The sequence below is a fragment of the Nothoprocta perdicaria genome, unplaced genomic scaffold (assembly GCF_003342845.1).
Source record: "Nothoprocta perdicaria isolate Ctin4 unplaced genomic scaffold, notPer1 scaffold_249, whole genome shotgun sequence".
NCBI classification, from domain to species: domain Eukaryota; kingdom Metazoa; phylum Chordata; class Aves; order Tinamiformes; family Tinamidae; genus Nothoprocta; species Nothoprocta perdicaria.
In genome coordinates, this window is record NW_020455476.1 from 992,942 (window position 1) to 1,009,644 (window position 16,703).

At 47.2% G+C, this 16,703-nt stretch overlaps 1 protein-coding gene across 4 annotated transcripts in view; it reads left to right on the forward strand.

The window, feature by feature from the left end:
- Positions 1-11,785, forward strand: part of HERC3 (HECT and RLD domain containing E3 ubiquitin protein ligase 3) — a 43,704-nt gene extending 31,919 nt beyond the window's left edge. For 2 of the 4 annotated variants that reach the window (XM_026039995.1, XM_026039994.1), the window contains exons 15-25: positions 477-590; positions 1,883-1,906; positions 1,993-2,082; positions 2,880-3,050; positions 3,690-3,833; positions 5,193-5,359; positions 6,519-6,585; positions 7,029-7,111; positions 9,647-9,830; positions 10,567-10,669; positions 10,785-11,785. In XM_026039995.1, the coding sequence (XP_025895780.1) occupies positions 477-590; positions 1,883-1,906; positions 1,993-2,082; positions 2,880-3,050; positions 3,690-3,833; positions 5,193-5,359; positions 6,519-6,585; positions 7,029-7,111; positions 9,647-9,830; positions 10,567-10,669; positions 10,785-10,993 (1,356 nt within the window). In that variant the 3' untranslated portion in view covers positions 10,994-11,785. Of the gene's footprint in view, positions 1-476; positions 591-963; positions 1,108-1,882; positions 1,907-1,992; positions 2,083-2,879; positions 3,051-3,689; positions 3,834-5,192; positions 5,360-6,518; positions 6,586-7,028; positions 7,112-9,646; positions 9,831-10,566; positions 10,670-10,784 lie in introns of those variants that run through there. The other 2 variants (XM_026039996.1, XR_003249485.1) reach the window with 2 other exon arrangements.
- The last annotated feature ends 4,918 nt before the right edge of the window (positions 11,786-16,703 follow it).

Below are 16,703 nucleotides of genomic sequence, written 5' to 3' on the forward strand. Positions count from 1 at the left end.
TCATTGCCCGCTGAGACAGCACAAGAAGGAAGATGTTAGAGCTTGTCCTCAATTCCGAGTTCTTGAACACTKTCCAATCCTGTCTCAAACACTAGGAAAAAATTACCTAGAGACTGCCGCTGCTGAGCCACCAGACTGTGTGTCATCCAAATACCTGTTTTTCCATCACAAATACCTGTTTCATCCTCCTTTCTGCTCCCACTGCCTTAGTGCCCGTTGAGGAGGAGGAAGAACTAAAAGAAGTAGTAAGAAAGAAGTTCTTCTTGACCATGTTTTGCATTATTCCTTATCTCAGTTAGTTCATAGTAAAATATAAGACGCTTCAGTAATTTGCGAGGCTTTCTGAGGCCTGAGGTTGCAAGCTGCTGTATTTGATTTCATCTGAGCTATGAGGGGAAGCCTTTTTGATTAGAGCCTGTTTAAAGAAAAACGCTGAATGCATCTGTATTTTCAAAACCTTCTGCTTTCTTCACTAGGTAAATCAGAAGGTTAAGCACATAGAATATGATAAGTTTTATATCCCTGAGATTTCCAGCTTGGTGGACATTCAGGAGGATTATCTCATGTGGTTCTTGCATCAGGCTGGAATGGTAAGAGCTTTTATGTGTAGTCATGAAATAGCTGTCCATGTTTGTCTCTCTGGTCATAAAAGATCTGCATTTTTAATATCCTTAATAAGATTATAATGTGTACAGTATAGGAGCATCTTTATGTAAGCTCTCAGATTTGGGTACTCAGTGTCTTGAYAAAGTTGCCTTAAAATAAGACCATCTGAAAAGCTAAAGCTAACAAGATTTAACTTGTGCTTGTAGCTATCTTTGTGATTATTCATGTGAGTCCTATTCGATCCTTACACCAGGGAATTAACTGAGTCACTGGATTCTTTTAATGTACTCAACAACCTCAGGAGTCAAGTCCTGTATTCTAAAATTATAATTTTTACCCTTTACTTCTGCTGTTTAGGCAGGTATTGTGAATAATGTAGCCAGTTAAAATGTTGCTCTGTAAGAGGAGACAGTGTGGAGTACTGGCTAGGGGACTGAACCAAGACTCAAGAGATGTGGGTTCTATTCCTGGCTCTTCCAGTAACCTGCTGGGTGATCTTGGGTAAGACCCTTCACCTCTTTTATGCCTCACTTTCCCATCTGTAAGAATGGAGATGACTAAACTGAGGGCTGGAAAATGCTGTGTAGAAACCCAATAAAAGTATTTAACTGCAGGGAGGAAAGAAATCCCAAATGTGAGAAGATGCCATAGCCATCCATCAGGGGGTGATGCAGGAATAAAACCTGACTGTAGCAAGAATTTTTGCGTGTGCTTTTATGGACTTTGTAAACGTCATGTGTGCTATGGCCCCTGTCCCTACCTTCCATTGTATAAGCAGTGCTGTTCTGTGCTTGCTTTCAGCACAGACTGGAGGAATATAATATTCACTCAATTTTGTGTAACAGTTAAAAAAAAAGCATCAATATACCTGATAAGAGGAGTAAGTTTTGTTGCTGGAGTGGTCTTACGTTGTCATGCTGTGGCCTTACATTCTCTCCTGTTATTTCACAYGGTCTCTGCTCTGCTGGTCTTGTTTCCTTCAGAAGACTGAATTTTTCAGCTATAGCAAACTAACACAGGCCTCTGTGCCAGCTAGTCCTCTTGTAATTTTCCTAGTAATATTTAATGCACCAGTGTTGGGTTAGAACTGTGCGTTTCCTTGAGAGAGAATTTCCTGTATTTCTCTTTAAGAAGGAAAAAATGGGTTATTGGTGCCAGAAGAGAGATGGGTTCATTGGGTCGCCTTTGAACTAGTCCATCCTAAAAAAAAGAAAAGAGACAATATTAACAGAATGAAGGATTTTTATTATTTTTCTCTTTTTTCTTGCTTTCACAGAAAGTAAGACCATCTATCATGCAGGTAAGAAAAATGTTCTTCATGCTTTTTATTTGAAGAAGCTCATCAAAACTGCAAAATGGGAACCAATTTGCCTGCTTTTCTTGCAGGATGCTGTGACACTCTGTTCTTACCCTTTCATCTTTGATGCTCAGGCTAAGACCAAGATGTTACAGACAGATGCTGAACTACAGATGCAGGTACCTTTTTCTCTCTTCCCATTTTCCTGTTTCCTTTCTTTTTTTTTGCCACTTTTCCTGTCAGCTTCTGCAAAGGATTCACTGGGAGTTAGTGTGCAGCATTTCATTCTTTCTGTGACAAGAGGGAACAAAGTAGTTGGAAAATCTCTGCCCTGGATACTGCAGAGGCAGTTCCTGGTTTCTTTCACTTCAGTAAGCTTGGAAAAATCAGAACTGTGAGATGTGGTGGGAATTTAAACAGAATACCATGTATTTGTGGTCATCTAAGGGTAGAAGCAGAGTGATGTCTCTACTAGAGGAGCTGTAAGGCTGGCAAAACAGACAGGCTGTCAGGTAAGTGGGCTCCTTTTTGAAGTTTCTTTGGACTGYGTGGCTGAGTTCGCTGGTGCCTTGCAAGCTGTAGTAGTCACCAGCTCCTCACCTGCTGTTTTAGTAATGGTGTCGCCCCTCACGGACTCCCTGGCATCTTTTAAGGGCTGAGTTCCTCTGCTCAGTTAAGAGCATGAAGAAAGTCTTTCTTCCACCTATCTACCTTATGTCACACAGTGTTTGGGAATTGGCTCAAATTTGATTGAAAGAAGTCAGGGGACTCAAAAGGTATTGGTGTGGGAAATGGGGGAAATAAGGCACATGTATACACAGTAACACACATATGCACCAAATCTTTGTATGCCTGCAAAAGCAGACTAAAAGTAAGGAAGAAAGGAACACCAAGTGTATAGTTACTAACTGGTTTCCTTTCAGAAGAAGAAAGGAACAAAACAGCAGCTGCTTTTTGACACTTTTCTCATTTTCAGGTGGCAATAAATGGTGCAAATTTGCAGAATGTCTTCATGCTTCTCACCCTCGAGCCTCTGCTGGTCAGAAGCCCTTTCCTGGTACTTCATGTCCGCAGGAGCAACTTGGTTGGTGATGCTTTGAGGGAGCTGAGCATCCATTCGGACATTGATTTAAAAAAGCCTCTTAAAGTAAGTTTTCTCCATTCCTTCAGCACYTCTCATCCACCTGACATTTTTACAGCTCTTCTCCCCTTCACACTGCCTCTTCACCAGTCTTTCTCTTCCCTCACCCATGGCGTGTTTTGGAAATTGTCATTTTACAAAATATGTAGAACTTGCTTTCTGTTTCGGGGAAGTTTTCCAGTTTTCCTGATATGCCTACAATATAAGGGAGAGAGGAGAAAAACACTGCTTGCTTATGATGTAGTGTCTCTTTTGGCATTCTGCAGGAATAGGTCATTCACAATAGGGTGTGTTTTACTGTTTTACCCCCTAGAGGTTGCAATATAGTTTGTGGCTGCTAGAAGCAGCTGTGGTAACAATCGCTTGCACTCTTGTTGCTGCTTCTTTCATAGGGAGGACAGGTAGCTATTTATGCTTTAGTTACTATCCAACATGAGAAAAAATGAGGAGTTAAACATTTTGAAAAAGCCAGATTTCCCAGTTCCCGTTCCCTTTCCCTCTTGACAAACAAAGCACTGAAAAAGTTTATGGGTCAAGGTGGATTTGGGTATGTAAGAGCTTTGCGTAACTTCCAGGTAGAAATCCATCCGATTCCCTCAGTAGTCTCATTTCTGTGTCCTCGTTACTGACCAGCTTTTCCCACAGGTCATCTTTGATGGTGAGGAAGCTGTGGAYGCTGGAGGGGTGACCAAAGAATTTTTCCTGCTGCTGTTAAAAGAGCTGCTCAACCCCATCTATGGCATGTTCACTTACTACCCAGAGTCAAACCTGCTGTGGTTTTCAGACACGGTGAGCCCCTGCCCACGTTGCTTGAATGAATATACTCCCTTGGAGTGACAAGCGAGATAGCAGCAGCTRTGGGAAAGTAATGATCCTCCTCCTGTTTTCCTCCCACGAGCTCTGTTTCCAGCCAGTATCAATTACTATGGGCCCATTAACTTTAATGGAACTGTTATGATTACGCCTGTTAAAGACTTGTCTCTTTCTCTTCATTCTTATCCCATAGTAAAACATGTATTAGSTATCAGATGCCAGTTTATGGTGGAAGGGTTAATAGATCTTTTATTACCCCGAATGTGACAATCATGTGCTGCTTTACAGGACCAGAGGCTGTGCTGAGCCTCTGTACTTCCCCTGCTCTTCACATAATTGCAATCAATCCACTTATTCATGCAGCACTGTCACCTTCAGGGTCTCAGCTTGTTAATGATTTATATCAAGGTGCCTGTAAAAGGCAAGGAAAGTGGTTTCTAGCAAAAGCTGGTTAGTTTTGGAAGGGTGTGAGGTGCAAGTTCCCTGCCTGTAAGTTAGCATTATGATGGAGGTGGTAGTTTATGTCCTTTTTTCTTGCCTTTCCTTGCGATTAAAATGGAAAAGTGTGTTGTCAGCCASCCGTTTAGGTACAGCTGCTCTGGTGGGGATTCTTTTAATACATTAATTATATTTTACAAAGAAGGAAATGACAYGGTACCTTTGGTAACTTGTAAACAACGTTACAGAGCGATTACTGTTTGTGTTCATGAGGTAGAAAGGGCAGTGTCTTTTGACACTAAGAATGACAGCGTAAGCACTGCAAYACCAGAATCACTTACTTGCAATATTAAACAGATAGAGGCAGACTGATTGTGACCGACATMTCAGTGTGCGAGTAAGTGTGGAAAGGAATGAAGACCAATATTCCAACACCTACCTGTATGTGTTTAGGTACCACTATGGTTATGCATAAGTTCGTAATAGAAAACAGGTTGGGGAGAGGGGATAGAGGTGTTGCATATTTTCTTGCAGTAATAGATGGCAAACATTGAAGCCTCATAGATGTCTAAATCCAGAAGGAAAAACAAAGAAAAACAAACACACAGGAAAGATGGAAGGGAGCTGAGCTATTTGAAGCTGCTTCTGCAGCTAATCACTGCTTGCAAAGGTTAATAGGTCTTTTATCCAAAGCCTCCATTCTGTGCCACAGTCCAGCAGGGCTGGGATCCAGGACTTGAGGATCAGGCTGGGACCTATTGGAAGCACTTTGCTTTAGCCCCAGCAGAGAAAGTAGGGACCACCTGGTTGGTGTCATCGCCTCGGGGGGGTAACGGGTACCGTGCGCTGCACCGGTTACAGTGTCTCTCATCAGGATTTCTGTGTGTGGTTTTGAAGTGTTTTGTAGAACACAACTGGTTTCACTTGATTGGCATCGTATGCGGTCTTGCAATATACAACTTCACCGTGGTAGACCTGCACTTTCCCTTGGCTCTGTACAAAAAGCTCTTGAATGTGAAGCCGTGCCTAGAGGATTTGAAGGAGCTGTCCCCTACAGAAGGAAGGTATGGAAAACAAAAGCGMAGCCTTTCTGGGAATGAAAACCATCCACTTGGGAACAAGAAATGCCAAACTGGGTAATAGCTGTTCAGTAAGCCACCTCCCCATCATTTTRGTGACAGATTAATCTGGGGGCCATGATCCAAGGAAGATCCTTATGCATGTGAGGAGTTTCACAGGAGCTGTCTTCTCTCCCACAGAGAAGAGACTCCACTCTAACCCCTGTACCCACCTGTCTGACACCAAAGAAATAGTGTATCAAAAGAAAGGGGTATTAAAATGTCCAAAAGGGGCCTYCCACATAGCTTAGAAAGCAGGGAGTGAGGGCCTGTCATTCGCCAGTGAGACTGYGTGCAGGATCCTGGCTCGTGGCCTCAGTTAGGCCCTTTAGTTAGGCTTGGATTAGCAAGCTGGTCTGCCATGCGGCTCACGATGCATCCCAGCATGGGAACTGTGCTCCTGTGGGCAACTCCTCTTTTAGCTGCTCCTTGGACCACCGTAACTCTGACGTGGTCTGATGATAGGAAGGAGGCTGACTGGGGCAAAGGGGTGACTTTTCCTGAGCGAGGTATGGAATGTCTTTGGCATAGTTCCATGAGACACACAGAGGGGTTAAGGTTGCTCTCTCCTGACTGCTGTTTCCTTTTTTTCTGCTGAGATGCTGTCTGATTTATCAGTGCAAACCTTGCAGCTGCATTTAGCAATAATAAAGTAAAACAGCAAGAGGAGAGCAGTGAGATTTAGAGGAACAGGACAAGAGCAATTTGTGCATAATGGGATATAAAAATAACTTCCCACCACTTTTACTTCCTCTATCTCCTCATACCTGTGTGTGGTGTTTATACTATCTAGTAGGCCTTAAGAACTAGAAAGGTAAGTCTGTTTTGAGCCCAGAATCCTAAATGGGGTTACTTATACCAGGTAAGTATGGGTTATATTGATATTTCATGTAGAATGGCATTTATCCTGATTCTGACAAAATGTCTCTGTGTTTGGAGCATATTTCTTTCATGTCCCTTCAAGCTACTCAGAGTTTCTCTCTCTTGTAATCCTGTTACCTAGGTGTATGATACTACTTGCTTTTGCTGATTTTCTTATTCCCTTTAAATGTRTGTTTTTCTGAATGTCTTAGTTTTACCTTTTCTTTCCCTACCCCTCTTGTAGGAGTCTTCAGCAGCTTTTAGATTACCCCGGGGAAGATGTAGAAGAGACATTCTGCCTGAATTTTACAGTAAGACACATTTAATATGTCAGCACTGTGATTGTCATGGTACAATTGAAGCCCTATTATTTATATTATAGTTTATAGTTAAAAACAGCTTTTATAGTGACCAATACCTTTTTTTACCATGGACAAGAAATTGATACCTAAATACCTAAAATACCCTTTGCCAGGTATGCCAGAAAAATCCCTGCAAGGGTAACTTTGTTCCCTTCCAGGTTTGCATTGCAGTTGTATAGCAAACAAAAATGCTAAAAAATGGTGAAATAAAAAGGGCATTTGCAGCAAAGAAAAGTCCCTTTGCATATGCCCTTTTTGGACCATGTGAAATGGTCTCTCTACTGCATCCTTCATGTAGCAGTAATCCACTATGAAAGAGAACCTTGTATCTTGTTGTAGACTCGTGATCTGGGAAGTATTTTTGATAAAACTACTTTTCTGTTTGTGTATAGATCTGCAGGGAAAGCTATGGTGTGACAGAGCAAAAGAACCTGGTGGAAGATGGAGACAAAATTCTTGTGCAGAAGGATAATAAGTAAGTGGGGCATATGTAGGGATGGACTCAGGTTTGTGGTGGTCAGACACAAGGCCACGGAGAATTTGGATGAGATGRAATTTGGGAAGAGCATTAGAAATTACCGTGAGCAAATTCTAGGACTAGTTCAACATTGTTAGGCATCTGTAGCCCTTAAACTAGAAAATTTTCAACATCTTTCCATCTATGTTTAGAGAATATTGCACACCCCTTGGCATGTGTATCTGCCCTGTAAAGGACCTTCCCATGCACCCTTAGCACAGCTCGCACACGGTAAACAGAGATTGCAGCGTAACGTGAGGCCCTGGAAAGTTCATCTCCCCTGACAGTTCAGGAACTGTACGTGACCAAAAAACAAAACTGAGATGAGGAAACTTATTTAGGCCGTTAGTTCTGGAGCAGGRAGCATTCCCTTGTGCGTGCCTGATAGACGGGAGGACCACCATGCCTGAGCAGAGCTGCAGGGCACTGCRGTACACAAATAGACTCCTTCCCTTTTGACTGACCTCCTGAGAGTTTTTACCAGCACTGCTACCATTTCCCCTCCTTTTTTTTTTTTTCCAACTGCTGAACTATTTTCTTCTTGTAATCCTGTAATTGGATTTCTGCAAGGGCCTGTCTTGCTTGAAGCAACATTCAGATTCTTTCTGTGCTGGCAAAACTGTGTGATGCAGTGATTAGTCAGCTGCATGGTTAGGGGCTTGTGCTGGGGCTGCTGGAGACCTTGCTGGCAAGTCTGGAGATGAAGTCATTTCATATTAATCTGATTGTTTTAAAAGGTTCAGATTTATTGCTGTAACAAAAGCATTGTCTGTTACCTTCTTAGCTACTTCCCCACTGCATACATGGGTGCCTTTTTACAGCTAGATAGCTGCCTCCATGCAAAATCCAAGTGGAGCTGAAGCAGTGTAGATGTGTCCGGCTGTATAGAGAAAGTGAATTCCAGGTATATGGAGGAGCATTTGATCTACACTTGGTGCAATAAAGTCAAAATGAAAAGGCCAGTGGTAGTCTCCTTTTATGTTGACCATGTTCACTCTCAAAGGAAGGGCCGTGTTCTTATTGTGTGACACACTGACCTAGGGGGAGGAAGATTTCAGCTCAGAGCAAATGTTTGGGAAGAGCATCCRCCTTAGACTCTGCAGCTTTTAAGTCAGCATGGGCAACAAGAAAAGCAAATCAATGAGGAGAAAGGGTGGTTTGCAGCAGCACCAGCTTAACACATTCCAGAATGTAATTGCTTTGTCTTGACCAGCGTGTTGAACTCAAGTTAACCTCTAAATCTGAGTCTAGACAAAGCTGCTATTTCATCCACCTTGCTGTGCTTCAGGGCTTCCTCCACCCCGGAGCAGTTTGCTGCCCTCCTGGCCTCAGTAGCTGCGTGCAGGTCCTTGGGCACTGCCCTTCCTGCCTGTACAAGGTTCACTGGGAACTGAAAAATTCACAGGGCTGCTTTCCCTGAAAAATGCCAAGGAGGAAATGGCAGCATTTTCCCCTTCTCCTTTAGGGTTTGTGTTGGGTGATGTGACAGAGAATGTTCTTGTTAGAAAGTTCATTCATGACCATAACAGAGAGGGATTAAGCAACAGTTAAGCGCTAAGTCAGCTTGAATTTCTGGTATACTCAGGTGACTMCCAGGAAAATGGCAGTAAAACAAGTGTGTGGACAGTAAATTCCCCTTTGCTATGTGGTTTCTTGCTCCAGGCTTTCACATTTATTAGTCTGCTGCTTAATTTTTATTCTAAGGTTTCCCACCCATCCCTGACTGTTTTTACATGGCATATACCATGAGATTTCCTCTTCCAAAAGGTCAAAATGTTTCTTTCAGTTATGGCCTCCCCAGCTAGAGACTCAGATACTGGGCATTTCTTCCCGTGCTGCTCAGGTTGTGGTAGAAAGGGTGAGTTTCTCTCAAATGTCAGACAAGAGCAGCTGCTCCGCCCACACAGGCTAGTGTCGTGTCTCAGGCTGCCACATTACACAGGCTGATGAGTTGTCATCAGGGGATGACAGGGGAAATATTTTAAGTCATTGCACAAATAAAATTCTAGTGCTGCACTCTAATTATGGTGCCCTAAGAAAAGGAAAGAGAGAGTATAATAAATATGCTCAACCTCCTAATAAAGTCCAGACACAAGAGTTTGGCCTGGGCCTGGCACAAGGTTCTGGCCAATGATTACRGGACAGTTTTAATTTTGTTTTCATGCTATCCTGCACCTCTTAAACGTGGCAATGCGAGAGCAGAGGAGGAGGGGGATGTGTTTACCTGGTGGCTGAAGTTACAGTGACTCAGCTCAGGGGGAGGCAGTGGGGGGAACCTGCAGGAGCCTGATGCATGCAGGATGCRTCACAGGCAGAAGCATTTAATTCTGGCCTGCTGAACAGTTTGGCTATTTTACTTTGAATACTCTAGGAGATTTCTCTTTAATCCCTGCCGAGCACGCCACAATTGCTCTGTAGGAAGACTAGCCATGCCACTGCTCAGCCGTATGAATAAACGTGCTTTCCTTTGCCTGCTCTCTCTCAATGCACTAGGGAAGAATTTGTTGAAGCCTATGTGAATTACATCTTCAACCTCTCCATCCACGAGTGGTACACGGCCTTTTCCAGTGGCTTCCTGAAAGTGTGTGGTGGGAAAGTCCTGGAGCTCTTCCAGCCCACAGAGCTCAGGGCCATGATAGTTGGCAACAGTAACTACAACTGGGAGGAACTGGAGGAGGTAAGCCGKGCCTTACCTCTCTGCTTTTTCACAAGTACCAGGATGGGGCAGTTGGGGGAGATGGGCGCTTGTCTGGAGCATGAGATGTGATGAACCACGGATGTCTCTCTCTCTACATGTGAGAGTCAGTACTGTCAGTACTCACATGTAAGGTCAGATCTTACTGGGCTCTCCTGCCACTGATGAAACTGCACAGGGAATTGGGCATGAGAAAGCACAGGAGAGGAGGCATCCCATTTCTAGGGATGAAGCCTTAAGCTGAAGGGTTAAGCAGAATGACCGTATTGGGTCTTTATCCAGAATAAAACTCACTTCGGTGCACAGGGGAAAAAGCAGAGAGCCACAAGCTGTGGGCACAGAGCAAGAGTTGTCCCTTCTCGCAGCACATAGGTCAGCAAGTCACTTGCTGTGGCCCAGGCTCCGCGCCAGAGCTGGCTTTGCAAGGCAGAGCACACCGTTGTGGCCCCGAGCGCAGCCTGGACAGGCACCCCGGGGTTCCCTACCGCCCCTGTGAGTGACTCACGTGGCTGGGGGCGCAGCACCTTCCTGGGCACAGTGCTGGAGAGCCCTGTTTGGGTTTGTAGCTGCAGGACTGCCCGTGGCACATCCTGTGCTCTCTGTCACCACCGTCACACGCGGATCTGACCCCAGACACGAGGAGAGACCAGCTTGGGTTTCTGCCTAGTCTCTGCTTTGTAGTGCCAGGTGAAATGATGTGACTTTCTGACTTGAACAGAGCGCTGTCTATAAAGGAGACTACACTGCGACACACCCAACCGTGAGAATGTTTTGGGAGACCTTCCACGCATTTCCCTTGGAAAAGAAGAAGAAATTTCTCTGTGAGTGTCTTGTAGCGATGCAGCCTGTCCTCTGCCAAGATGTGCACGCCAGGGCTCTGTCCCGGGCCCCGTCTCRCCCACCCTGACCCACCTGCCTCCCCTCTGCTTTTCCCAGTGTTCCTGACGGGCAGCGACCGCATCCCCATCTACGGCATGTCGAGCCTGCGCATCGTCATCCAGTCCACAGCCAGCGGGGAGCAGTACCTGCCCGTGGCCCACACCTGCTACAACCTGCTGGACCTGCCCAAGTACAGCAGCAAGGAGGTCCTCAGCGCCCGCCTCATCCAGGCCATCGATCACTACGAGGGCTTTAGCTTAGCCTGACCGGTAGGGAAGAGGCACGGACACTTGGGTACGGAGGGAAGAAACGGTGGGGTTGGCTTTATTTTTATAAGGGAGTGGATCAGAGCATTTGGGGGAAAAGTATAATTAGTAGTAATAATAGATACAGATGAGGCAGGGACTCAGCCRGATGCTGTCAGTGTTTTCTGGGATTTCATCAGGGAGAGCTTCTTGCTTTGAATTTCATCTAATCCATTGAAGGAAAATCAGTCTAGAGGGACTTTTTATTGTTTCCCTTTTCACTTGGCACCACTGCTCTCCCAGCAACTCCATGTAGTTTGATTTTACTGCCCCTGCACACACAGAYTTACCTCTTCTTTTGGTCCAGTTTAAATATTTTAAAGTTCTTTGCATTTTAGGCTATGAGGGGAAATTGGAATGAAACAGTGATCTCCTCCTTGAAAAGCTGTGATTTTACCCTACCCCTTTCCCCCCGGCCTTTTTAAGGCAAGCTGGTTCTTGCTTGCTTCGAACGGATGCACCCCCTCTGCCCCTTGGTGCGGGCAGGGGGGTCCCTATAGGGCTGGGATGTCCCCTGTGACCTCCAAGGGCAGTGTGTGGGTTCTGGTGCAGCTCTGCCTGGGGCTGCCTTGTTTGTCCTCCTCCCTCTCAAATGTTGTTCCCACGCAGCGTCTGCTTAAAAACGCCCTGTAACAAAAGGCTCCCCTGGAGCAGGGGTTGCGCTCGGGCTTTTGGAAGAACAAACTGTACCCATAACGAGGGGTTGCTCCAATTGCCTCTCTGGTGTTGTGTGCCTCTGTGGGTAGGCGTGCAGGGGGGCCGAGCTGGGCGCCGGGGTCCTGCTGAGCGCCCGCGTAGCTGCGGCGCAGGGCGAGGGCGCCGCTTGTGCCGCCGGGGCCCCGCGTGCTGCCCGGCTCCGCGGGCCCCGACGCCGGGAAACCGGAGCCCCAAAGCTGCCTCCCTGCGAGCCCTCCCCTTGGAGACTGCTGCCCTTCCCGCAGCTGGGACTGTTTTCCAGGGTCTAAGCTGTTGCAGAGGAGCCCTTCCGCTTGTCGGCTGTTTTGCCCAGTGAGTGCCGGGCGCCTCTAAAGGACAAGCTGTATGAAGTAGCTTGGCAATGTACATTAGGAGTTGAACAGGCAGAAGCATGAACTCAACATCCTGCAAGACCGGAGAACCTTGATCCTCTTAACCCCAGTACCCCGTTAAATGAAATTTGAATGATCCCCCATTTTCAAGTCTTGGTGTAAATCTCCTTTTAAGCCTATGGTGGTTTTGGAATGGACTTGTTATTAGGACATCCAGTATTTATGCACCATGTTCAATATATAATATTGAACTTTGCACCGCGTTACAAAAGGATTTTGACTTTCTGTTTTATCTCTTTTTTTTTAAAGACAAGCTGGTGGCTACACTGAGAGCCCTTCAACCTCTTTATAATGCAGCATTAAAGACAAATGTTATATGAAATGTTTATTTTCTATGTGTGTGTACAGAGCTCAGTATTAYGCAATAAATTTGGTGTCTAACCCGGACAGAAGGGCTGCCTTTGTGTCAGAGGGGCTGGCGTGGGGTGCGGGCAGCGCCGGGACCCGTCCACCCTCTGGTTCCCAAAGCGGGATTTGGGCCGGGACGCGTCCCGGAACGCAGGGGCCGGCACCGTCTTGGCAGCTCCCGTGAGCTATGTGGGCCTATGGATCCCTTCCCCCAAAACAACAGTAAGTTGGCCTGGTGGTGCCTGCCCAGCTCAGCCTCACAGCGGGACGCCGTTCATTTATTCTGAGTATCGACGTTAATGTCAGCCTACTGGGCTAACGTATGTGCTCCATACTGCGCTGTGAAGGCGTGCGGGTGCCCGAGCGTCTGCGGGACGGGCTCTGCTTCGTCTCAGCAGCGCGTGCGGGTGCCCCGCGGTCGGGGTGGTTGCAAGGGGGCAATATGTACGTGCAGTGTCTGCTTGTCTGGGCTGCGTGTGTTTTCACTTGGTAATTTGCAATTCTAGTTATGTGTCATGCAGCAGATACTGTATTTGCAATATACAAATATAGTCTATGTTTATATTTTATTAAAATATGGGATTAAGTTTTCTTAKGTCATATGAGCAAGCTTGGAAAAGCAGAAAATAAGTAAATAAAAACTTGATTGTTGGGGACAAAGTGGGGACTTTGTCACTCTGGGCCTTTCAGGGCATGTGATGTATTTAGGTTGTATGTACTGTTTTATTGTATATACATAGGTGTACATACACGTGCACAATATACACCGTGAAGGTGTGAGAGAATACATGCACAGATCCAAATATATGTAGGCATACCTATATAGAATACATCCCAGAGTGTATTATCATATGCACACACTACAAACACCTTGGCATCTATGTAAACGTGCCTATATACGTATACACAATGCAGTAGATATGTGTATGTGCACACCCACACACAGTGCGTATTGTGCATAAGTGCACGTGTGGCACATACACATAGGTGTAACTACACAGAGATACGCATTGTATAGATAGCGTAAGTATATAAAGAGTATATATATTATATATAGTGGGTATATGTACGTTTTATGTGTTTGTACAGAGGGCATGTGTGTTTTTAGACACAGGTTTGTGGCGTTTAAAATACAAATGGATGCAGATGCACATTTATATGCAGCTATAGCATTAGCCCCATGTGTGTTCTGTATAAACATTAAATGCAGAGCTGCGTGCAGATAGACGTRTATCGAATGTACAGATAAATGTATAAGGTAGATGAGGTGTATGCAAATATGTTGTTCTTAGATATTGTGCATATACACTTAGGCAGAGTGCAGATTTACACATATGGGTGCATATCTACATACGTATGTGTATATACGCATGTCTAAGTGCACACCATATCGTGTGTAATGTGTATATATTCATATATATACATATATACATACTATATATGCATGTCTGCATATGGCCTATGTGCATAAGTATATATAAAAATTATATATATGTGTATATATGTGTGTATATATTTTGACGGTTCAGTTGGTGTGTATAATATGTACACATTGATGTAGATACATGTGCATATATATTATAAAARTACAAAGTAAATGCATAGATATATGTATGCAAATATATGTTGTGTGTGTGTAGATATGTAGCGTGTAGGTGACTATACGCTATATATATATATACATACATGTTGCTGCTTGCCTACATCTGTGTGTGTCTACGTGCAGATCTTCTTGCCGTGTGCGGTTCAGGAAGCCTCCTACGGAATGGTAGGTGCCAAAGCAGCGTGAGGGGGTTACAGACTGCACAGGTTATGGGTGTCCTCTGTGCTGCAGCCCACAAATGTGGCCCACAAATGGCCACGTGGGGCATAGGGAGGAATATGCCTACATGTGGCGCTGAGGCCCTTCCAGGGCACCTCGCAGCACCCTTTGCAGGGATGTGGCATAGCGGGTAGGATCTCGGGAGGAGGCTTCTGCCTTCCCTCTGGAGAGCTGTGCCAGCCCTGGCCTACAAAGGGGCGTTCAGGTTTGTCTGGAAAATGGAGGAAGCAGCTTTAAGACTAGCGAGGTTTTGTCCTCATTTGGATTAGCAACAGCGAGAGGTTTCTGGGGAGAGGGGACATTTTTTAAGGGTGTCTTTGGCCCGAGGGACGCTCTGCTCTGTCCTGCACTGACGCCGTCAGCCCCTGAGGGGCTGCGTGCTGCACATGTGTTGCTGGTCGCGCGCATTGCTGCTCTCGGAGCCTCTCTGCTTTCCAGGAGCGAAACCAGCCCCATGGAACTGACAGGCACCTCCACAAGGTCCCTTTTGATGCCCCGTTTCCTTCGGAATCATCCCTGTTTCAGCCGGTGAGCAGCRTGCCTGGAGTAGATGGATCTGCCCTCAAGGTGGGCGCTGACTATAAGGTATGTGGTGAGGGAGGTGGGCAGCCCCAAATTAACCTCGGAGCCCMGTTGCCCTGGCTGCTCGGCGAGTTATATAGGCCCTGGGATCTGACATTGCCCAGAAAAGACCAATTTAATTTAATTATGACAAGCAGCAAACACTCTGGTACAGATCATGGAGATGARGAAGGACCCTGGTTTAATCTCTTTTGAAAAAAGTACTTTATAAAAGCCTGCAGACAAGCAGCTCTCTAAAAGCAGCTCCTTGATGTTTCTGAAGGATTTAAGATAACAGGAGGGGGGAACATTGGGGTGGGTGATAAAYACTGCAGGTCTTGAAGAAGCATTGGGAGTGCTTGTGCCGACAAGGGCACAAGTCAAAAAGCTGGTTGAAAGGAATGCAACCAACTCTATCTAACTTTACCTTTAAATCAAACAAAAAGAAACTTTTTGTTCTCTTCCTCCCAGGTGGAAGGGGGTGTCAGCGGTACCTTCGAGTCGCCTACGTGGGCCCCAAGAGCGCGGCGGGGCCTCCCGTTCGGCCGCCCCTTGCTCACGGCCGGGGACGGGGCCGCCGGGCCTCGGTCAGCAGCGATGGGAGGCGGCTGCTGGACGGCTCCTCGGGCCGTGACCACGAAGGTGAGTGGCTCGAGAACGGCCCCTGCCTGCGGCTGCTGCTCTTGGAGATGCAGGAAGCGGCTGTCGCGGCGCCCGTGTCGCAGCCCAGTGTGTCCCGCAGCAGCGCGTCCGCTGCCGTCCTGCTGCTGCTGCTGCTGCTGCTGCTGCTGCTGCTGCTGCTGCTGCGGCTGCCGTGGGGAGTCTGCTGCAAGCGCGGGAGGCTGCGAAAGAGGAAGGCGGCTGCCAGCGGCATCAAGAGGAGCATCCCCTGAACACGCACATGGAGCAGCCATGACTGCAGTGTGAGGGATACAGATATCCTGCAGGAAGGTGGGAGTGCCCTCCGGGTGAGAGGCAGGAGGGTGAAGCAGGTGAACTCAAAGTCAAGTGCACAGCAGTGTGCCCAATGCAACAAGTTTAATGTGGTGTTAAAACATGCTTCTGTTTTGTAAAAGATACTGTAAGATTTCAAAAAATGAAAAAAAAAAAAAAAAAAAGAGGATTAGTGTGCTGGTGTTTCTGTACATGTCCGAGGAAAGCGGTTGTCTCCCGCTGTGAGTGATGACCACGAGCGCACAGCCTCACCCCTCTGCTCCCGCCTGAGCTCCCTCGTTGCGCAGCTGGAGCCGGGCAGGGTGGGCGCTGGGCGTCTCTGCGCTGCTCCTTGCTCTGGGCTTGGTCCCCTCCGTGCCGCTGTGGCAGGAGGCAGACCCCTCCCTGGGGAGCGGGGCAGCTGGGCAGAGCTCTCTGCCCCTGGGCCGCTGCCTGCACCAGCGCTGGGGCAGTGAGGCCGCGGCCTCGGGCCGCGCGCCGTCGCTGCGGGCTCCACGCGGGAGCTCAGCCTGGTGGGTCTGGGCTGTCCCGCCCCGTCCCCTCATGCACTGGGCTGGCCCCATGTGCTCCGGGAGAAGGAACGTGTGCCAGGGTTCCCAGCACAGCCTGGAGCGGGAGGACGATGCTGTCCCACGTGTGAGAGCAGCGAGCGAGCAGGAAAGCCAGGGCAGCCTGGCTGCGGGAGCGGGGCGAGCTGGGGCGCTGGGCCAAAGGGACAGCCAGGCCCCTTGTCGCGCRGCTTCCTGCGTCCYGGGTGCCTGCGTGGGGCCCCAGGTGCCCGGTGCCCCAGAGCGTTGGGGCCGGGTCCCACGGGGACACGAGTGCTGTGGCTGGGCTGCACGGGAGCTGCTCGGAGCTCGTGTCACCGGAGGAACTTGTCCCTGCGCAGCCCCAACAG